The 24,421-nt window shown below is 44.4% G+C and overlaps 1 protein-coding gene across 1 annotated transcript in view; it reads left to right on the forward strand.

Moving 5' to 3' along the window:
• Window positions 1–23,034, forward strand: part of slc25a23b (solute carrier family 25 member 23b) — a 41,378-nt gene extending 18,344 nt beyond the window's left edge. The window contains exons 6-10 of the mRNA XM_085352048.1: window positions 15,301–15,453; window positions 15,649–15,762; window positions 18,173–18,340; window positions 22,576–22,726; window positions 22,853–23,034. Of these exons, the coding sequence (XP_085208174.1) occupies window positions 15,301–15,453; window positions 15,649–15,762; window positions 18,173–18,340; window positions 22,576–22,726; window positions 22,853–23,034 (768 nt within the window). The remainder of the gene's footprint in view (window positions 1–15,300; window positions 15,454–15,648; window positions 15,763–18,172; window positions 18,341–22,575; window positions 22,727–22,852) is intronic.
• The last annotated feature ends 1,387 nt before the right edge of the window (window positions 23,035–24,421 follow it).

The following is a 24,421-nucleotide window of genomic DNA, read 5'->3' on the forward strand; positions in this document are numbered from 1 at the left end:
TGTTCTTCTTCAACAAACATGTAGAAGAACACCAAAAGAGAGGTTATACTTTCATACCATCTGGCTCTGCCGAGAACACACTCAAGGAAGTAAGCATATCATTGTCAGAGTCTGCAATCAAGAGCCTCGTTCATGAACGTAAATATAAAAGGTCCAAACAAGGACTCAAGAACAGGTAGAGCAGAGTAGACTGTTCCAGAAAAGCATTGAAAAGAGCCTTCTCAATTGTGAAAAAGAAAACAATATTTGGACATAAGAAAGATTTCCTTGTGCCAGAATGATGGAAAGAGGAAAAGTATCAAAAAGGCTGTGAACAGCTCTTCAATATAATCTATTAAATATGGCAGAGGAAAGTCATTACTGTTTATTGATAGCAAGAAATGCTCTTGATTATTAATGGCTGTTAAGTGAATAGCACACTAACATCCATAGGCTGCACTGATATTCACTAACAGAAATGAAGCAAACCACATGGTGGGTAGTTTGAGTGGGTGGTTGGGCTGTTCACAGCAAAAAAGACACAGAGCCAAGTATGTGGTGAGAGCTGGAAATATTTTAGTCACTTAGGTAACAGTGGGTATTTATCCAGGTTTAAATCTGTCCTCGTTGCCCTCATGTCTTCATGTAAGCATTATTTCACTTTGTGTCCAGTCACAGTGACTACAATCTGCAGATTTGTAGCAGATGCATGAGCTGCTTGATTATGGCAATCACTGTAACCACAATGTGGCAAGGGTGTGGCCCAGGAGGCATCCTTGTCAGATGCCCAAACCACCTCAGCTGGCTCCTTTCGATGTGGAGGAGCAGCGGCTCTACTCTGAGCCCCTCCCGGATGGCTGAGCTTCTCACCCTATCTCTAAGGGAGAGGCCAGCCACCCTTCGAAGGAAGCTCATTTCCGCCGCTTGTATCCGCAATCTCGTTCTTTCGGTCACTACCCACAGCTCGTGGCCATTGTTGAGGGTAGGGACGTAGATCGACCGGTAAATTGAGAGCTTCGCTTTTACACTCAGCTCCCTCTTCAACTGTCGATCTCTGGCTCCAACCAATTACCCTCAGGGGTGATATAAGCTGGAGAAGAGCAGTGTGGAAGAGGAAGGAGAGGTTTCTGGTGGTTTTCCCTCTGTGCTGGTCAGAGTGGGCTACTGACTTAGGTGTGGAACAGCCTGCTGCGTGTGACCAGCCTTCTGGTGTGTGGCTCTGGTGTGTGAGTAGTGCTTAACTGAGCAGTGATTGCCCATGAGTGATGGCGGCCTTCATTAGTTTGTGTGGCCTGCCTGGATATTGTTTGTTAGCAGCGTTGCTGTCTCTTTCTGTTGAAGCCTTATTGTTGCTTTCTTTGTTGAGTGGTCATTACCACTTTGGGTTGACCTCCCTGATTTCTTATTAAAAAGCAGCGGTGCTGTCTCCTTTTGTTGTTGCCATTTGTAATTATTGAGGTGTTTGCCTACAATAAAGATCTCTTTTATATTAAATACCTCTGCCTGGCGTTCTTTTCATTCCACCTGGATCTAACTGTTACTGTCCCCCACCCTCATCGCCTAGCATTTAAGAGGGGACGTAACAAAGTGGGGGCTCGTCCGGGATCGGAATGAAAGGAATTGGGTTGATTACAAGTGCGTACAGGTGTTTGTGTGTTGTGTGAAGGTCATTTGGCAACTGCTGCTCTCCCCGGCTAGCACAGGGGAGTGCCTTGCGTTGGCCGCGGGATGTGTGGGCCATCCTGCTACAGTGCAAGCTGGTGGGCAAGGCGCAGGAAGTTTGTTCCTCGTTGTCCGCTGAATGCAGCTTGGACTACGACAAACTGAAAAGTGCAATCCTGTTAGCCTATGAACTAGTTCCCGAGGCTTACAGGCAGCGATTTCGGGGGCTGAAAAAGGTGCAGGGTCAATCCTTCCTGGATTTCGCAAGAGAAAAGAGTATCCTCTTTGATCGGTGGTGTATGGCCTGTAAAGCTGCAGACCTAGCTTCGGTACGGGAATTGATTCTCATTGAGGAGTTCAAAAATTGCGTCACCGAGCGGATGGCGGTATATCTGAATGAGCAGAAGGTCTCTACGTTGCAGCAGACCGCGACCCTGGCTGACGAGTTCGCACTCGTCCATAAAACCAGTGTTGTTAAGCATGAGCGACGCGACATACTAGCAAAGGCTAGTGGTGAGCAAGACACAAGGAGAGAGGTGCCTGTGCCTCGTCCCAGGTCAGACCGGAAATGTTTCTATTGTTTTAAATCCGGCCATTTAATAGCGGATTGCGAGGCCTACAGGCAAAGACAGCCAGTTTCAACACCACGTAAACCAAAAGGGATAGGGCTGATTAAAAACGCTTCTTCTGGTAGTAGACCACTTAGCACTGAAACGCCTGACGAATGTTTTAAACCCTTCATTTTCAAAGGAGCGGTGTCACTCTCTGGTAAGCCTGGAGATGGGCGTAATGTGACCATTCTACGTGACACAGGTGGTTCACAGTCCCTCATACTGGCTAGCGCCCTTGCCTTTGATGAAAAGACCGCCAGCGGCACTGATGTTATTGTTAGAGGCGTTGGAATGACTTATGTGCCAGCCCCCCTCCATTGAATTTGGGTGCAGAGTGACCTGATAAGCGGTGTTTTTCCTGTAGCTGTGTGTCCTTGTTTCCCGATTGATGGTGTAGACTTCATAATGGGCAATGACATTGCAGGCGGGAAGGTTTATCCTACCCCAGAGGTCATAACGACCCCTGACCCAAGCCCCTTGCCAGATGCTTTAAACCGGCAGCACCCGGATGTATTTCCTGTAGGTGTTCTTACCCGGTCACAGGCCCATCGGCGGGGAGAAGTGGTTGACTTGTCAGGGTCAGTGGTCGGCTCTATGCTGGAGATGGATGTGATGCCCTTGGAGGAGGAGGTGGGTCCTGATGCCAAGGAACTGGCTCAAGAAGTGGCTGAGCCTGCTCCTGAACTCGCAGCCCCCCCTCTCCTCACACGGGAGGCCCTTATTATCGCTCAGAAAGAAGACCCGTCGTTAACCAAATGTTTTGCTGCCGTAGATGAGAGTGATCATCCGACAGGAGACAGGAAGCAGACGTTTGTTGTTTTTGATGGATTGCTAATGCGCAGGTGGACTTCAAAGCCAGGGGAGGACTGGAGTGTAGTCCAACAGATAGTGGTCCCGGCTAGTTTACGTCAGCACGTGCTACAGTTAGCCCATGACCATTCATGGTCAGGACATTTGGGGATAACTAAAACATATGACCGTATTCTGCAGCACTTCTTCTGGCCGGCAATGAAGACAGATGTTGCGAAGTACTGTAATACTTGTCATACGTGTCAACTGGTGGGCAAACCAAATCAAACTGTGCCCCCCGCCCCACTATGTCCAATACCAGCTGTTGGTGAGCCATTCGAGCATGTTTTGGTCGATTGTGTTGGTCCGTTGCCAAGAACACGAGCAGGCAATCAGTTTTTGTTGACCATAATGTGTTTGTCCACGCGGTTCCCCGAAGCAATTCCTCTGCGGAGGGTCACCACTGCAAACATTACTATGGCGCTAATCAAATTTTTCACCACCTTTGGTCTTCCAAAAACAGTGCAAACAGACCAGGGAACTAACTTCTTATCTCGAGCATTCAAACAGACTTTAGCTTCCCTGGGCGTCTCTCATTCTGTGTCTAGTGCTTATCACCCAGAGTCGCAGGGTGCACTTGAGCGTTGGCACCAAACACTTAAGGCTATGCTAAAAAAGTACTGCCATGACACGGGCAGAAGCTGGGATGAGGGTGTCCCCTTTGTACTGTTCGCAATACGCAATGTTAAGCAGGAGTCCTTAGGGTTCAGCCCAGCTACACTTGTGTTTGGCCGCGAGGTGCGGGGTCCGCTAAAGGTGTTGAAAGAGAGGTTCCTTAGTGGGGGTGCTCCAAAAACTAACGTGGCAGATTTTGTAAAGACATGTAAGGATCGTTGGCAACGTGCTACCTCATTAGCTAAAGAGGCCCTGTGTACTGCCCAGGCGTGCATGAAGACGTGGCATGACAGAAAGGCTGTGAAAAGGCATTTTCAGGCTGGGGACAAGGTTTTAGTGTTGCTACCGGTGCCTGGTTCTGCTCTTACGGCCCGTTTCGCGGGACCGTACGTCATAGTGAGGAAAGTGTCTGAGACAGATTATGTTCTCAGTACCCCAGAGCGCAGGAGGAAAACACGCCTGTGCCACATCAACATGTTAAAACCCTACCATGATAGGGAAACCCATGAGACTGTTGCCAGTGCGGCAACCTCCAGCTCTGTCTCCGCCACCGTGCTGAGTGTAGAGGCCAGTGCTGACGACGATCTGCATATTGTTACGACCCGTCTAGGGCCAGGCCATAACATGAGCGAGGCACTCGCTTCCCCCCCAAGACCCAAGCAGTCACACGAAACCAATCCGTTAGATATGAGGTGATTTATTTACAATGTGAATAAAGAGAACCAAAACGGGAGTGTCAACACTTCAGGGTGAGCCAAGGCCAAAACAATAAACAAAACAAACCTACACAAATCCCGCACCCCTGACCTTACCAAAACAAAGTCAAAAATAAAGACAGAGTCTGACCTCCTTAACTAACTCAAAACAGGAGAAAACGGGTGATCAAAAGAAATGGCAGCTCACCCCTACCCACTCCACTTCCACAACTTTCAAGCGTATACTGCAGCCAGCGGCTACCACAGGACTACTGCTGGGTGATGAGGAGAAACGCGAGGGCCTCTCCCGCTGTAGCACTCCAGCCTCCTTTTAATGGGCGGGTCCTCCAGCTGGATCCAATCACGCCGGGGCAGTATATCCACGCACCAATCGGAACAGGGCCCTGGCACAGCTAAATTAACATAGAAAAAACACAACACCTGCACAAACAAACACATGGACATACAAGTTCGTAACAATATACTTTCTGAGGGACAACAGTGTGGACGGTTGGCGAATTCAGCTTACTTAGCCGAAGTAACGGCCCACCTGTCTCATCTGTCCCCTTCACAATGCGAAGATGTGCTTAATCTACTGCACTCCTACCCCTCTCTCTTTGGTGATGTGCCCTCGCGTACTAATGTTTGTGAACATGATATCGATGTTGGGGACGCAACCCCAATCAAACAGCACGCGTACCGCTGCCCTATGGGAAAGCGCGAGGTGATGAGGAAGGAGGTCAGTTATCTAGCGGAGAATGGTTTGGCGAAACCGAGTCACAGCCCTTGGATCTCTCCATGTTTACTTACGCCCAAGTCTGATGGCACCCCACGTTTCTGCACCGACTACCGTAGGGTAAATGCAGTGACTGTCGCCGATTCTTTTCCACTTCCTCGTATGGAGGACTGCATTGACAACATAGGTCCTGCCACATTTATTTCCAAACTGGACCTTCTTAAAGGATATTGGCAGGTGCCTTTGACCCCCAGAGCCTCTGACATTTCTGCATTTGTCACACCCGACCATTTCATGCAGTACACCGTGATGGCGTTTGGCATGAAAAACGCTCCGGCCACATTTCAGCGGTTGATGCAGCTGGTTGTAGGAGACGTGCCTCAATGTAATGTGTACTTGGATGATGTGGTGATATACACAGCCACGTGGGAAGAGCATGTGGCCATCCTACGATCAGTATTTCAGCGACTGGCTGACGCCTCGTTGACTCTAAATCTCGCTAAGTGCGAGTTCGCCAAAGCGACAGTCATGTACCTGGGGAAACAGGTGGGTTTCGGGCGGGTACGCCCAGTGGAGGCAAAAGTCGAGGCTATCCTCAGCTACCCGGCCCCAGCCACTAGGCGGGAGTTAAAACGGTTCCTGGGCATGACTGGATACTACCGCTGTTTTTGCAAGAACTTTGCGGTAGTTGTGGCCCCTTTGACAAGGCTATGTAGCCCCAAAGTCCCTTTTGAGTGGTCAGGGGAATGCCAGCACGCATTCGAGTCTGCAAAATCCCTCCTTTGCAGCGCCCCAGTTCTGGCTGCCCCTAACTTCTCTCAGCCTTTCAAGCTGGAAGTCGACGCCAGTACCACCGGAGCTGGTGCGGTGCTGTTACAAGACGACGCAGAGGGTGTGTGTCACCCAGTCTGCTACTACTCTGTAAAGTACAAGCGCCATCAGCTAAACTATTCCACCATAGAGAAAGATGCTCTAGCGATGCTGATGGCCTTGCAGCACTTCACTGTGTATGTGGGCTCTAGCTCCTTTCCGGTAACGGTGTATACAGATCACAACCCCCTCACTTTCCTCCAGCGCATGTACAACCACAACCAACGACTAATGCGCTGGGCTTTGCTGGTGCAGGATTATGATCTAGTTATCCAGCACAAGAAAGGGACTGAAAATCTGGTGGCTGATGCACTCTCACGCAGTGCATAGTGATGAGTTTCTTCTGTGTTTTGTATAGTGTGGATTTAGGGTGGGGGGAATGTTACATCCTGGGAGGCTGTGGGAGTGTGTGGGCGTGGTGTTGTCTTCTCTCTCTCCTCCTCCTTCGTTCTGGCCCCTCCCCTTGTCTCTCTCTGCCCCTGCCCTCTCCTTTAGGTCACACCTGCTGCTCATCTGCTCTCGTTACAACCAATTACCCTCAGGGGTGATATAAGCTGGAGAAGAGCAGTGTGGAAGAGGAAGGAGAGGTTTCTGGTGGTTTTCCCTCTGTGCTGGTCAGAGTGGGCTACTGACTTAGGTGTGGAACAGCCTGCTGCGTGTGACCAGCCTTCTGGTGTGTGGCTCTGGTGTGTGAGTAGTGCTTAACTGAGCAGTGATTGCCCATGAGTGATGGCGGCCTTCATTAGTTTGTGTGGCCTGCCTGGATATTGTTTGTTAGCAGCGTTGCTGTCTCTTTCTGTTGAAGCCTTATTGTTGCTTTCTTTGTTGAGTGGTCATTACCACTTTGGGTTGACCTCCCTGATTTCTTATTAAAAAGCAGCGGTGCTGTCTCCTTTTGTTGTTGCCATTTGTAATTATTGAGGTGTTTGCCTACAATAAAGATCTCTTTTATATTAAATACCTCTGCCTGGCGTTCTTTTCATTCCACCTGGATCTAACTGTTACTGTCCCCCACCCTCATCGCCTAGCATTTAAGAGGGGACGTAACAAACGTGGTTAGCCTACTCAACGTAAATTACACACGAACAACATTAAGCAACTCACGCAGAGAAGAACGGCTGCTGCTGCATCATCATCCTCATCATTTCTGCTACACTGGCAGGGCTAGGGGCCAGGACTCTCCTCTTCGTGTTTTTGGGGGATGTTGCATAACAGGCAACCCACCCGCAGTAGATGTGCACAGTGTGAGGTCTCGCAGCAAGCTATCAAATACGGCGCATTTCTGGGCTTTAAAAAAAACACGCTATGCGTCTCCAGGTGTTTCATCGGATTTGAGGTGTTACCTCCTTTGACAGTATCACAGTATCAGCTTAAAGCACTTGTTGCAGGCTGCTGAGTTTGCATATTTTGCTGTGAAGTACAGCCAGACTTTTGACCGCTTCGCCTTAGGCTTTTTAAATCTGTAGCTCTGCTCTAAAAGAACGTACGTACCTGGACCTGCCTACTATCCTCGGAAACGTAAAATGATTGGCTAGAAGTGTATCACAGCTCAGGAAAAAAAAGCACCGAAATAAAGCACCAAAATGTGCGCTGCTTTTCGGTCTGGTTACTACCGTTTATGTCAGAACCGGTGCCATCATGGCACCGGACACCGGTACCCATCCCTAGTTCCAAGTATGTTTTACTCCTGGGTGCGTTGCTCAGGCAAGCAAACAAACTGTCTCGCTCTCTGTGGCTATATGGCCACAGCCCAGAAGAATGTGTAGACAGTGGTATGTGTGCACAAACATAACAATTGGTCTCATTATTTATGTGAGCAGTTGTGTTCATAAACTGCCACCAGTAATTGGTTGAAATCCCATGCAGGTACTGGGTGTGGTTTACTATGTCCCAGTGCGCTCCTGTCAACCCACTCAGGGTCAACAGGCTCAAGAAGGTGCACAGCACATTCCTAGACATTCTAAATTGGGTTCTGGATCTGTTGGTTTCTTCACCAGGATTGAGACGAGAGGCCCTAGAGACTTTCTCCCCCCTTTGTACTCCGGTCTTTTCACCATTACCCAGACTCGACCAGGAAGCACCTTCTTGCAGTGCTCTTGATGTATCCAGGTGTATCTCTCAGCAATCTTCACTGCTGTGGGCGTCGTCAGCAGCACCTGATAGGGACCTTCCCACCGTGGACTGGACCAGCACTTCCTTTTTATGGCCTTTATCAGCACCCAGACTCTCCAGACTTCAGACTCTACTCCTGTGGAGAAACAGAATCATCTGGCAGATCATTTGTTCTCATGACTTCTTTACTTTTTAACATTTTAAGCATCAAATCTGCTAATGTGTTCTCCTCTTGTGACTGTTTGAGGCTGTGGACAGGTGTCTTTTATACAGATGATGAGTTCAAACAGGTGCCATTCATACAGGTAACGAGTGGGGGACAGAAAAGCTTCTTACAGAAGACGTTACAGGTCTGTGAGAGCCAGAGATTTTCCTTGTTTGAGGTGACCAAATACTTATTTTCCACCCTAATTTACGAATAAATTCTTTACAAATCCTACCATGTGAATTCATGGATTTTTTTTCACATTCTGTCTCTCACAGTTGAAGTGTACCTCTGGTGCAAATTACTGACCTCTGTCATCATTTTAAGTGGGGGAACTTGCACAATCGGTGGCTGACTAAATACTTTTTTGCCCCACTGTACATCTTAACTAATTCTATACAGCCTAACCATGTCCTGCCTTTCTCTTCCATTGTTTTCCTAAGTCTTAGCTTTACTGTCCCATTAGTTCTATCTACCAACCCTGCACTTTGTGGGTGATATGAACAATGGTGTTTTAGTGTTATCCCTAGATGCTGTGCCATTAACCCAATCAGTTCATTTACAAAGTGTGGGCCATTATCACTATAAATGGTCTCTGGAATCCCGTGTTCCGGGATGATATTCGTACATATTGCTTTGGCAACCGAAATAGCATCTGCTTTCCTAGTTGGGACAATTTCTACCCACTTTGAAAAAGGGCACACTATCACTAGACAGTACTTATAGTTATTACAGTTGGACAGCTCTATAAAGTCCATGTGAATAACTTGAAATGGGTGAATGGGTCTGGGGAATTTCCCTCTCTTAGGTCTCAAATTACCCTGAGAATTGTGCTTGCAACATTTAAAGCATTAAGTCCTAGAGTATGAAAATGTTGCTCTACTGCTGCCATCATCCCCCCCTGTTGAGACATGGCACGGCCCATGGCTCAAAATCACAGCAGTCTTATAAATTCTCAGGCAGTATTATCACATAGATAATAAACATCATCTTGCAAGCTTGCACTTTTTGTGAACCACAACTGTTTTTCCTGCCGTATGTGGGCCTGCATGTCTGCCAATACATCTCGTGTAATAAGAATGTCTGCTGGTGCTGCACTGCTAAAATGTGAACACCATGTGCTCCTAAAGCTGTCTCTTTTGCAATCTTATCTGCTAAGGCATTCCCTAATGTGACTGGATCTTTCACTGGGGTATGTGCTGCACATTTACAAACAGCAATTCTACTGGGCATTAATACTGCGTCCAGCAGATTTTGCAGGAGTTTGGCGTGTTCTACAGGTTTCCCTGTCGAGGTTGTCATACCTCGTCTTGCCCACTGTGCTGCAAAGAAATGTAATGTAGCAAATGCATATTGGCTATCAGTGTATATTGTCACATTTTGTTTCTCTGCAGCTTTACACGCTTTCGTTAAAGTTGCTATCTCTGCTGCTTGAGCAGATATGAAACATGCTAACTGTCCTGCACAGATAGCTTTCTCACTATCTACTACAGCAAAACCTGTTTTAGCCTGTCCCTCTGCTGTTTTAAAGCTCAAACCATCAACAAACCAAACCTTTCCCTCACCAAGTGGCACATCTTTTATATCATCCCTTGGCTTACACTCCGTCTCCACGTGCTCTCTATACTCATGAGGAGTGCCCTCTTCCTTCGTTGGCAAAAGGGTTGACGGATTCAGAGTTGTGCACCGCTTTATGGTTATGTGTGGTTGTGAGAGTAACAGTGACATTAAAAACAAGTATCTTGCGGGTGACAGAAACGTCATTTTAGTCTGCAGTAGTAAAACGTCTACCTCGTGTGGAACTAGCAGTGTCAAAGGGTGAAATAAAACTATTTCCCAGAACATTGTACAGCCTGAGCCGCTGCACATACTGATCTCACACACGGAGGCAAAGCACAAGCAACTAGATCTAATCTTTTAGAATAGTAAGTTACTGCTGTTAGTTATTCCACTGTCACCTGGCATTCGTGCTCTTCACAGAACCACAAGTCCATCGCTGAACTTCTTCCTGCCCGTCGGATGGAGCTTGGCACGCTCCCTTCAACCTTAAGGTTCTCATGTTCGAATGCCGCGGACGATTTAAGGCAGAGCACGTCGTACACCTTAGTTCTCTTCCTCAACGTCGAAACTCTTTCACTTCATTTAAGATTTTGCTGTTCAAAATCTCCTCATGACAATCTTCTGGAAGCCCAGTAGCACAGGTCTCTGTGGGATGTCTGCTGTGCTGAAGATGATCTCTGATCCTCCTGAAGCCTGGCGTCTTGTGGACGATCCCCTCAGTCACTCCTTCTCGTCATGGCACCTCATGACACCTGCAAATCAAAAATTGACTCTCCTCTCGCCACACGGCTCTCGCCATGTATCAACTGCCACACAATGAGACATGTACAAGAATGTTGCACATTCTCCCTAAAAAAATATTCTCCAGGCTCCAGGGTCCCTCTTGGAGTAGCTCCACTCCAAACCTGTAACCCTGTGTCAAAACATTAGTCAGTGGTTAAATGTTAAGCTTATTTAAGTCCCAGGTCCACCCGGAGCCTGTATCCTAGAACAACTTCACATTTGCAACCAACTGTAGCTCATAAGTGTAATAAAGTATTCAGCATCATAGAGACAAGTACCGTTGCAGGGTTATTCTAAACTCATTAAACCCCTACCTTTTCCGTAATTTGCTCCAAATCATTGAACATCTCAACTTCATTCCACATTGTAATCAGTGGCTTTCCTTAAATTTGTCACTCACCATGAGCTCAATAGTGATCAGCCCCATGTAACTATTCTGTAACCACTGCACATCTGTTCAATTGTCACTTGTCTGTCTGTGTTGAATCCTTTACAAGCACTCTTAAAGGAAAGAGCATTAGCCAAACACACGGATCATCCTGGTGGTCAGGTGTCGGTCACCCAGTAAATCATACCAAACCTAATTGGCAGGCTCAACTTTGTAACAAAAGACAAATCATCAGCCAGTTTAATCTCAAACATTCATCCAATCAGCCACACCACACACAACATACAGCGTAACCCTGTTGTCTCATCACATAATAAGTTTCTTCTCATGTAACCAAATGTGCGCCATGTTAAAACTTCTTCACACATCAGAAACTCAACAATCAGCTCACTCAGCTCACTCATTCATGACCCCTCATCAGCATTCTGTTTTCCACCCCTATGATGCAATCATCTGTCCTCCTATAATATTAGACACTAGACTATGTATCACTTTCATCTTACTAGTGACCAGGGCCGTGCAGAGAGGTTTAAAGGGGCGGGTGCTCAAAGCTAAAATGGGGCACATTGAACCAGGCTGAATAACAACAACACACATTCATCAAGAATCTAATATGGGCAACAAGGCAAAGCAAACGTAGCCGATGCTTTACCTGATGGGTACAATGTTGCTGTTGAGGGGTTGCTGCTCCTGCTGCTGATAGTGCTGGAGGGCAGGGCTGTGTTGATCTGAGACTGTAGACATTAAAAAGTCCATAGGAGAGATGGTAGCTGATTAAACAAGTGTCATGAGATAATAACAAAATGCAAAGATTGGTGACAGCGCTTGGAACCATAAGGCAACAAAAAACTGAGAAATAATTTAGGCTCTGCCTGTGAATCACTCTTTGCTTCTCTTCTTCCTTCCATCCCATCATTTCATATATCACTCTCCACTTGCTGTCTATCTGAGAACAAGGCACAACTTGCTATTGCAATAAACTATAATCTAATTATCCACACCTAACAACTCTTGCACTTAATCTAAATGATGACAGAAAAATGTTATAGCCCTGCCTTTAGTAGCCTCCCACAGCTCCTACTGTTTCCTCCTCATGTCCTTACCAGCCATGTCTGGACAATGTTATATCATGAGTAATATTTTTTTTTTAAATCCATCTAAATAAAACACACACATGCACGCACACACAGTGACATTTTAGACCTTCTTCAGAATACTGTATATACTATGGGCATCATGGTGCTGATCCAGAATCCTTACATTATTATTTATTACTAGAGCTACAATAATAAAGCAAAGAGGAGGGGGAAGTAATAAATATGAAATAATGTCATTATGAAGATTCCATTTGTTTCACTATCCACTCTGTGCAGGGCAAAGCTTATTACATTTTTAAACTGCAGAGATACAATAATTTTACTGCTGTAAAATCCAAATTTTGTCTTATTTAAAATATAAATCTAATATAATCTGCTTCTTAATGTATGTTCTTTAAAATACAGCGTGTGTTTTTAATATATTATAATTATAATAATGCATAATTATGTGGAAGTGCATATTAGATCGTTTTTTAGTGAAATATAATCCCTCCAGAAAGGCCGGAAAAGCCCGGAAACTTACTTTAAAACTAAATATGTTCTAAATACTTTAAAACTAAATATGTTCTAAATACTTTAAAACTAAATATGTTTCTAAATACTTTAAAACTAAATAGGTTCCCTAAAACGGTGACAGAGCTACAAACCCATGACAGCCTTACACCGGTAGCCAGCAGCTATGACCAGCACTACTTGTGCAGTTAATAAAAGGACAGGTAATGTTTGTCGCGCTGTTGCACACACAGCACACTGGTTTGTTTCAGTTCGTCAGTTGCAACAAGACAGCCTACCAACGTGTACATAATAAGCTAATACTCCTGGGTGCTACACAATACAGTGTGCGCTGTACACCTACTTACTAGTTTTGTCGCATCAGTCTGTGTCTCTGAGTTAACTTGTGTTTCTCCTACAGCTCCGGACCGCAACAAATGCGCGTGCTCTTTGTGAACTCGTTCCCGGCTCGTAACCAGCGCGTTCTGCCGACAAGGGCGATCATTGGTTAATAGTGATCATGTGACTGATGCAAGCAAGATTGTATTTAGCAAAACTGTGATTAATAGTTAAATATTATTGTTGAGGGGCACAGACAGGACTCCGCACTCACACACACATTAAAAAATAATAAAAAAATTTTTTTAAAAAGTTGCCTCAACAAAAGGGCACTTTTGGCACCCATCAGGAAAGGGGCGGGTGCTCAAGCCCCTCTAGCCCCCCCCCCTCTGCACGTGCCTGCTAGTGACTTGGACAAGATGACAAACAGAATCTCATGCTTAGATGCTGTCTGGTCTTCATGAGTGTCATTGTATGTGTATATGCATGTAGGGTTAGTATGGTTAAGACATTTTCTGTTTGTGTGGGTTTTTATGTACCTCTCTCATCAAGTTTTCATTATTCTCATCACCGCATAAACAACACACATCTCTCTGTTTTTGAACTCTCCTTTCTTAAAAACAGAAAGTGGGATTGCAGTTGTTTCAGGCTGAGAAACACCAAACACTCCCCAGTTCGAGACCACTTCACTCACATACTTTCACACCTCTCTGTGGCTCACACGCACCATGATGTCAAACACAATCACGTGCCTTTCGCCAAAACAAAAAACGTGATACTGATGTTACAAAGGTCTCACACACATGAATCAGGATGCAGAAAAGCTGTTGCCCATCTGAGGTGTGAGGAAGAAACTGAACTCACGGATAGCTGCATGCTCGAGTTATCATAGCTCTGTTTCCCTCCCTCTAATGCGTTCTCAACCGGCTTCTGCTCTGAAAATGTGTACCTTGCTCATCAGCTTAAAAGTGACTGCATACAAAACAACAATCAGACTCACTCAAACAGACCACGTCTGGCCCGCACACACAAAATAGACACCAACAAGAGCTCTGACAAGTGCTGGTTTCTCCAGCGTTGAGTGCTGGAGAAACCAGCACTCAACGCCCTCAGCGGCGGAGAAAAACCTTCCTTTCGATGGGAAACCTGCTTAACCCTCCTTAAAAATTAAAAAAAAAAAAAAAGACACTAGTGCCATCCAACCCGAGGAGAGTTCAGACACAAACTCTCCAGCCTGGCGATAAAGTTAAGCACCAGGGCTTTCATCAGGCATCCCAGATGCTGGCTGCTAGCAGACTTCGGCAGCGTCATCTCCCTCCTCCTCGGTGGACGCAATGTGTTGGGATCTGGCTCAAAGGACCAAATAAATGTTGAGTCTGCGCTTCCACAGATCCCGCTAGTTTAGAGACTTATTCCTCATGAAGAACAAAAACAAGCCAGAACATCTTCAACCGGTCTTTTACTCTCTAGCAAGGGAAGGCTGATCGGAACCAGGCTGTGGAGCTTAACGCTCCTCACCTGTCACCAGCCCAACTCCTTCAAAGAGCAGCCCTCCTCGTAGTGTGTGTGTGTGCATGCATGTGAGAATGTGTGTGTGTGTATGCGTGTTCTCCTGCTCCCCAAAAGGATCATAAAAGCAGGAAGCTTACAACACAAGAAACAGATCTTTCAGATAGGATGTATCTACAATAAAACCTCCCCCAGCACCAGTGGCTGGAGAGGTGGTCAGAGACAAAGGAATGTCTTTGATCACACAGTTTGAAACAATGTAGAGATGGTAAGCATAAAAATGACAACATTTAACAATTCACTTTAACATACACCATCACCACTTTTCACCGCTAATGACATAATTGTCATCCACAGTGTAGAGTGTTTTCAGCAAACAGCAGAGAGGTACTGCTTAAAAATGTCTGGTGAACATAGTTCATATCATAAGTAAAATTTACTCAGGGCCAGATGAAGACCAGAAACAGAGCTAAAAGACATTTATCACATGGGATTAAATACAGCTTCAGATGAATGCTCCTTTTTTTACTTCAGATACTTTGTAGCCAAAGTCTGTATAAAGACCAAAAACAAGTGCTGACTGTGATCCAAACAAAAAAGAATCTTTGGTGTGCAACATTTACATCTATATGGCCTTAATAAGGAAGATATTTACCTTTGTATTCTGCTTATATACCCAACTAGGGTTGGATAAGCACGCTAACATATTTGGTTGGTGGCCAACAGCGTATTTTTAAAACATAGTACAGATTGTAAAAAAAGAAAAATCAGCTTTACTGTCATAATTTGAATTTTTAGGTACATGGCTCCACAGCTCGAGAGATTAATCTGTGGTTTGGCCTGAGGGGGATGATCCAGGAGGGAGGTGTGCTTTCACTCTGGAGGGGAAATGGTATCAACGTCCTGAAAATTGCCCCTGAATCCGCCATTAAGTTTATGGCCTACGAACAGGTCAGTGGACAAACAGTGAGAAAGTGGAACTATGTCTTCTGTTCTCTTAAGTGTTTACTTAACTCGTGGTAGAAAAAGTAGTAACTGTATATTAGTTTACAGTGGGGAAAAAACAATAGTCCACTCTGTGTCCTTCTGAAATCTTTTATTGCTTGTGGTTTCCCCTCCTCCTGCTCCTCACTCTTCCTACTCCAGATCAAGTGGCTGATCCGAGGTAATAAAGAGGGGGGCAGTTTAAGGGTACAAGAGAGGTTCATTGCTGGGTCGCTTGCAGGAGCTACTGCCCAAACTATCATCTATCCCATGGAGGTGAGTTTAAAATTTGTGTCAGTCATTTCCTCTTGAAGATATGTTTCTTTTAGATAGATAGATAGATAGATAGATAGATAGATAGATAGATAGATAGATAGATAGATAGATGGATGTTCAATGTTCCAAACATGAGCTCAGTAATGAGTAGCTCCACTATTATTGTTGATCACTTCAAAAATTCCTTGCGGCATGCTTGATGGAAGCTTTTCCATGAGGTGAGTGGGAACATTTCTTCAAGTGGTAAAGACGGCCATCTGAAAGGAATCTACTGTCTGGATCTGTTGTCCATTTTTGTAAACTTCCCTTGCCATCCATCCCCAAAGGTTCTCAGTTGGATTTAGATCAGGGGAACACGCAGGATGGTCCAAAAGAGTGATGTTATTCTTCTGGAAGAAGTCCCTTGTCCTGCGGGCATTGTGTACTGTAGCATTGTAGCACCCCAGACCATTATGGCACCCCCTCCACTGTGGAGCGTGGAGAACATCTCAGGTGGGATCTGCTTGTTAAGCCAGTAACATTGGAAACCATCAGGACCATCAAGGTCACATTTTTTCTCATCACAGAATAAAACCTTCTTCCCCCACCCCACCCGACACACAGTCACACACACCAAACATATTAAAGATTGTAACTTAACATATTTTATTGTGAAAACTGTTGTTGAATTTTAAATTGAGAATAGCAGACAAATCAACAATACAGCTCTTCCAGTAATGGCTAATTAATATTGTACTGAACACAGCCCAAAAGATTGAGTAAACCACATCAGTGTCTACTGTCTGTTTACTATCATAGCCAAGTGGCTAACAAAGGCAACCAGAAGTTTTCCCAATACCTACTAATGAATGTTATCTTGTTTCAGGATACATAATACCTGCCATTATCCAAAGACACATCTGCTTACCCGTGTCTTTTGTTCGTTTCTCCTCTTCTTTTCTTTTTTTTTCTAAACTGAGGACCTGATGGCTCTGACCTTTTCTTGTCAATCTTCCATCAGTAATTTTGCACTCCAGTATCAACAACCAAACCCCACAACATACACTAATAGACACCTTATGCACAGATTCAGGTTCTATAGGTTGTTTTTTGTTTTTTTTGGATTCCACACAACCCAGGAAAAATAATTCATACATAGTGGGCTTGGATTGACAATATTACGAATGATTATTATTATTATTTTTTAAAATATTTATTTATTTTTATTTTGTGAGCTTGTTATTAGATGCTGCTCCAGCCAGCCAGAGAATCACTTGCTGTCCTACCCCTCGCCTCCATTTACGAGGTGCCCTTACTCCTTGCAAATGGGCAATAGAAAACCATTCGGTGCCTATGCAATCCCCAAAATTTGCTGGCATGATGTCGGGGCAGCGTGAGTGCAAGCAACTTTTTTTTCCCCCCAATGCCATGATGCAACCCCCACCACAATGCTGCCCTGGGCAGCTGCCCATGTTGCCCATATCTAAAACCGCCTCTGGTCCCATGTTTGGTGCTCTGTTGCAAAGTCCAAAGGGTCAGTTCTGTGGGTATTTAAGGAGGCCTTTGAAGATGTTTTTTGTTTTTGAAGCCCTTCAGTCTCAGATCAACATTAATGTTTCCTTTGAGCTTCAGTTTAGTCACAGGAGAGTTTCACACGATCCTCTGGCCCTGTCTTAGGGATAGGCATCAAGCCTCTTTCAGGGTCAATTAAAGGTTGTAGTCCATCCAAATTTGACAGTTTAGGGCATTACATGAATTTGGAGTAATGGTGCTGCAGGGGCACATGTGTGGGCTTACTCAGTTTATTTCCATTTTTAATATACCAAAAATCGTTCAAACTTTTTCTTTAATCTGTTCTCCCAAATTCTTAAACATCTTAACATCAAGCTTAACAGGGCTTCAGCCTATCATGCTCAAAGTCAGGGGAGCTTCGGGGTGTTTCCATCAAACACGGAACTCCCACTTAATGCAATCAAATGGGGGAGACTGCGAGGAGGGTTTGCCATGGTTGATCCTGGCTAATGGAGAGAGCACACATTTAGCCCTTATAAATTATTGTTTGGACATAAGTAGTTAAGAGGAGTCAAACCCTCTTAAAGGTGGTAGTGGTGGCTAGCTCTGTATTTTGTTTGCAGCTGGAGAGGCATGGCATAGGAAATCTGGCTTTCTGCTCAGAGTAAGAAGAAAAATGTTTGGTAAAAGACGTTTCACCTCTTATTTAAGAGGCTTCTTTAGTTAAACTGAAGAAATGCTACCGTAAAGTACAACTGTATCAGTGGAAGAATTAGAAAATAGGTGTTTAAAGAAACCATAGACCAGTTCTACCTTCTTTGACTCATTGAAGAAGAACCTCTTGCTACTGTTTCTACTTACTCCTGTGTTAATTTTGGATTTGTATGCGTTTTTTTCTTCTATTCCCTATGCTGGATAGGTGCTGAAAACTCGCCTTACATTAAGGAAGACCGGACAGTACTCAGGTATGGCTGACTGTGCCAGACAGATTCTGAAGACTGAGGGTATCCGAGCATTCTACAGAGGATACCTGCCCAATACAATGGGCATCATTCCATATGCTGGCATTGACTTGGCTGTGTATGAGGTATGTACTCCAGGCTTTTTTTTTAACAACATGGCGGCGCGTGCACACGCAGCGGCTTCTCTCTCTCCCAAACAAACTACTTTTTCGTGTTTTTCGTCCTGTAAGTTGCAGTGTTTTTGTAAGTCTTTGTCGCGTCTATCTGTGTGCAAGCGAGGATATGCCCGAACACTTCTTCTCGACATCGGCAGAAACAAACTTTTTAAGTTAAACTCTGTGGACATCGAGAAGCTGAAAGATCTGGGTCTGCTCCGAAGGCCTACTCAATCACCGACCCCCACTCCTGCACTTCGCCCACAATGGATGCGCCTCAAGCGGTGTGAGAGGAAGCAGAAGAGGGGTAAGCGCGGTGGCATCCGAGCTAGGCTAGCGGCTAACCCACACAAACCCGCCATCCCCTCTATCGTTCTGGCCAACGTACGCTCGCTAGAAAATAAACTGGACGACATCCGACTGCTACGTTCATCTCAAAGGAACGTAAAGGACTGCTGTGCTTTTGTGTTCACGGAAACATGGCTTAGCGACAGTGTCCCGGACCGCGCCATTCAGCTCGACCAGCTAACATGCTACCGTGCTGACAGAGTCATCGTCGCGGGAGGTAAGACCCGCGGGGGAGGACTTTGTGTTTACATCAATGATGCCTGGTGTCGCGATGCTGCTGCGGTCTGCAAACACTGCTCACCAGTGCTGGAGTTTATGGTTATTAAGTGCCGGCCATTCTATCTACCGAGGGAATATACAGCCATACTACTGTGCGCTGTGTACATCCCTCCCTCCTCCAATGTCAACAACAGGAGTGAGGCACTGAATGAACTGTACCAGCACATCAGTGAGCAACAGACAGCCCATCCTGATGCTTTTCTCATCCTGGCTGGGGATTTCAATCATGCAGACTTAAAGTGCGTGTTTCCAAAAATACAACAACACATAGACTTTCCAACAAGGGGAAATAACACACTGGACTTTGTTTACACCACCCAGAGAGGAGCCTACAAAGCTTTTCCCCTCCCCCACCTCGGCGCCTCAGACCATATCACTGTCATGCTAATGCCTGCTTACAGACCGCTCGTTAAAACCACCAAACCGGTTCGTAAGCGGATACAAGTGTGGCCAGAAGGGTCTTCAGAGGCTTTACAGGACTGCTTTAACACCACAGACTGGGACATGTTTAAGCAGGCTGCCACCTATAACAATACCACTGACCTCCAGGAGTACGCAGAGACTGTTACTGCCTACATCAACAAGTGTATTGAGGATGTAACAGTCACGAAAACCATAACTGTCCGGGCAAATTAAAAACCATGGATGACAGGAGAGGTCTACAGGCTGCTGAAAGCTCGGAATGTTGCCTTCAGAGATGGAGACGAGGCGAGCCTGAGGACAGCTAGGGCCAACCTTTCCCGTGGCATCAGAGAGGCTAAGAGACAGTACTCCAGGAAAATATCTCATCACTTCAAAGACAGCAGAGACTCACGGAGCCTGTGGCGGGGCATTCAGACCATCACAGATTACAAGCCCCCACCACAGACCTGTGATAGCACTATCCCCCTGCTGAACGAGCTGAATACTTTCTTTGCTCGCTTTGAAGTCCAAAACAACACCACTGCACAGAAGACCCCACCCCCTCCTGGTGACCAGGTGATGACTCTGTCCCTGGACAGCGTGAGGAGATCCCTCAGCAGGATCAATGCACGAAAAGCTCCGGGTCCTGACAACATTCCTGGTCGTGTACTGAGAGACTGTGCAGTGGAACTCACTGATGTCTTCACAGACATCTTCAACATATCACTCATCCAGGCTGTCGTCCCCACATGTTTTAAAGCCACCACAATCATTCCGGTTCCAAAAAAGTCATCTCCCTCCTGCTTTAATGACTACCGTCCTGTTGCACTTACTCCCATCCTGATGAAGTGCTTCGAACGACTAGTCATGAAACACATCAAGACTGTCCTGCCCCCCTCCCTGGATCCCTTCCAGTTTGCGTATCGGCCCAACCGCTCAACCGATGATGCCATCTCCACTGCACTCCACTCAGCACTCACACACCTGGACAAAAAAGACTCATATGTTCGAATGCTGTTCATAGATTTCAGTTCAGCATTCAACACTATAATCCCCCAACAGCTCACTCAAAAACTGGTCCAGCTGGGGCTCAACTATGGGCAGAAATCTGTGCCATCAGAAACTGAATTTGAATAAGTTAAATTTGAATTTGAATTGCTCAGATTGAATCTGAATTGTAACTTGAATAAATGCTTTTGAAAACTGAATTTGAATTAGTCTAATTTGAAATTGAATTTATGGTTTGAAAATGATCATCACTAAATTGAAATTGAATTTTATATTTTGAAAATGAATTGATTTGCTTTGAAACTGCATTTTATCCTTTAAAAATTCAGCTCTCGAATACTTTCAGTTTCACTTCTCACCATTCAGTTTCAGTTCTACAATTCAATTTCAGTTCCAAAATTCAGTTTTTTGGAACTTACATCCGGTTCCGGTTCAAGCGCAGATTAATAGAACTACGTTTTACTAGCGGACCGAAAGTGTTACTGACGGGAATCTACAGCGTCTTGAGCTGAATTAAGACTTCAGAAGTCATTCGTCATGTCGAATGACCAGCGGATAAACTCTCAGGTTGGTAATAAATGTATTACATGTATAAGAACAAGCGTCATGTTAACAAATGATAGCCGTACGGTAACTTTTATGCTTATTGTAGCTGCTAGCTAAAAACGCTAATTTAGCGTAGTTTGCCCTGAATTCAGCTTTGACAACAAATATGATCGACTGTTTCTAGTAGAATTCCAAAGTTGTCATCTTGGACCCTCTCAGAGTACCCCCTCTGTATGCTTGCAGAGACCCCTACAGTAGGGAAACATGCAAAACGGTGTCCAAACCTTTGTATTTTAGCTTTATGTCTTACACAGCATCCCAACTCTTTAGCTAACTTAATAACTTTAGCTAAAGTGAATAGTTAGTCTAATTCATTAGTGCAGCATTACTGGATCACCTCTGTTTGAAGTGATATAATATGATATACAACTATCACTGAAACAGCAAACTTTGTAAATAAGCAAACAACACTTCTCATTCTCTAAACGTTTGGCCACAGCACTACTCTGCCTGGTTTACACTCAATGTCATTTACCCTTACCTGAATACTGTATATTGTATATTGTATAGCTTTCTTGTTAATTTGTATTGTATTTATTTAAATTTTTACTTTTTAATTATTTTATTTGCATTTTTTAATCACTCTCTTATATTTAAATGTTCATTGCTATTTCATCTAGGGTTTGAGAGTAACGAAATTTCTATTCTCTGTATGTCCTGTACATGTGGCAGAATTGACAAATAAAGTTGACTTTGACTTTGACTTTGACTACTGCTTTCTGTACACTCTCTGTGTATAAAGAGTTACTTCAGATCAGAAGCATTAGCATGTTTGTTCCTTTCATGGGCCAGCTGAGTCTCGCCATGTGTGGTTATGGCACCGCCTCTGGGCAGATTCCTCATCAGCTCACCGCACCTGTTCGTGATTTGAAGCAATCAGCCAGTGGTATTTAAAGCCAGCATTGTCAACTGTCCTTACCCGGTTCTTCTGCTAACCTCTGTTAGTACAGGCCACCTCAGTTGTCTATGTTTTGCTGTTTCCATGCATTGCTAACCTGTGTTCTCCTTCTGCTCCTAATATTTTCCATTTGATCTCTCATACTCACCACTTGCATTTGGATTCCACACCTGAACACTGTACTCCCACGCACGCATAATGTAGATATAACAGGTGGTCATTTGAGTTATTGTTGTCTTCTGATCTACTCATTCTTGTTTGACTTCTGGCAGACAGATTGTATTTTTGCCCAGAGAAGTAACACTTACTCACTTAACTTCTCTGTAAACCCTAGAGATTTTTGTGCAGAAAACTCCCAGTAGATTCTAAAGAAACCCACCCCATACCATCTTGCACTAACAACCATGCCACATTCAGTACTTAATTCCCCATTCTGCCCCATCCTGAATTTCAACAGGTCATCTTGACCATGTGTTCCTGACATATTTGGCTGATTACATATTTGCATTATTGAGCAGCTAAACAGACTATCTAACAAAGTGGTTGTCAGTGTATGCGTTTCAGTTCATTTCTTTCCCCTTCCTTTTTCTCTTCCTCTTTCTTTTAACTTTTAACTGCTCTCCTCTATTAGTGTCTTAACATTTTTCACTGCTCATGCTTTAAGACCCTGAAGAATGCCTGGCTCCAGAGGTACTGTGCCAACTCAGCAGACCCAGGAGTTTTGGTCCTGCTGGGCTGTGGTACTGTCTCCAGCACCTGTGGCCAGCTAGCGTCATATCCCCTCGCTCTCATCCGGACTCGCATGCAGGCACAGGGTGCGATATGATGTAAATGATAGATTGTAGGCAGTTGTAGGCCTACAAAACATTGGAACAATTTAGCAATAAGTCTGTCCATATATTACTCTCTGTAGCTTACATTGTTCTCATTTTTACTTTCAGCCATTACTGAGGGTAAACCCAAGCTGACCATGGTGGGTCAGTTCAAATACATCATATCTCATGAAGGTGTGCCAGGTCTGTACCGAGGCATCACGCCCAACTTCCTCAAAGTTATTCCTGCTGTCAGCATCTCCTATGTGGTCTACGAGCACATGAAGAAGGTCCTTGGAGTGGTTTACTAGACTGATGCGACAAACACAACTGTGGAGGCAGAAACACATTTGTTAGAAGAAGCAGAAGTGGAGAATTAAGCTTCTCGGGCCTCTGAAGAGAGAAGATGAAGGATCAGTGCACCGATGCCATAAAACATTTGTGGACACCATCAACTTCCAACCTTTTTAAAGTGCAGGTACTAGGTCAGCAGGATAAATTTATTGATCTAGGAGAGGAGAATGAGGCTAATGATGCCCACTCTAACAGTATTATGTTATGCTTGAGGAATCATCAAAAAGTTCTTAGGAATGAAAATTCTTACCCTATTCTTTTCACCCTTATCCAGATGGACTCACTTGCGGCTGCTATTTTTTGTGTTTTCCTTCTCCATCCAGTGTCTCAGCACATTCCAGTAGAACTCCACGTTTACATTGTCATAAATTTATAGTGCACAGTACATGTCACAAAAAAGGACAAGGATTCTCCTGATCTTGTTTCTCACTTTTTTCCATGGCCCTTTTTCCAGAATGTTTGGATAACGTCTCACACAAGCAAGAGTTGAATCTCAGACTTTTTGTCCTGTAAGCAACATTTTGGGTTGGTTTAAAGGTATCAATATGTAGTATATCAATATCTGATAATGATTTAGGAAAGGTCACAAAAAATACTGCAAAATACATGAGATTCCAACAGCGGGTTATCAGATTCCAAAAAGGAGGACTTCTCAGAATTTTGTCGAAACAAACATGAGGTAAACAGCTGGGTTTGCTTGTTCAAGTTATAAAATAATATAGAAGCAGTGTGTGCATGTGAGCTGCAGCATGACTTAGCTGTGTATTGCTGTAAACCTTTGAAACCTTTAACTGTTTTGCTGCTAGCTGTTGCTGGAAACTACATTGAAATAAATGGAGAAGATGGATTTCTTGCATGTAGTGAAAATGTGGATGTGAACACAAAACTTGGTTTGATATGAAGAGTTTATGCTCCATTTTTTTTCAACAGTGTTCCTTCCTGCAAGTTTCCAAAAGGAACAGGATGAGAAAAAAAAATCTTAGCTTAAACAAACCTAGCTGTAATCTTAAAAGGACTATAGGCCATCTCCTGACCTATGACAGACGGGATATGCTTCAAAATAGAAAACCTATGAAATGTCTGAACTTAGGAAATGTACCATTTTAAGAAAATATTAGCTTATTTTAAATTTAATATAAGCAACACATCTCAAAAGATTTGGGTGGGGACAACGAAAGGCTAAAAATGTAAGTGGTACTAAAAAGTAATAGCTTGACAAACTAGCCACAGGTCTGCAACATGACTTTTAAAAAATATAAAATATAAATAATATAAAAAATAAAGCAATGTTGGGAAGAGGTTCACCAGTCTGCAAAAACACTATGACTACAAATTGATGATTTC

Source organism: Diplotaxodon limnothrissa, linkage group LG4, assembly GCF_057381915.1.
Source record: "Diplotaxodon limnothrissa isolate DT_005_m linkage group LG4, D_limnothrissa_male_GT1.1, whole genome shotgun sequence".
Taxonomy (NCBI): Eukaryota; Metazoa; Chordata; class Actinopteri; order Cichliformes; family Cichlidae; genus Diplotaxodon; species Diplotaxodon limnothrissa.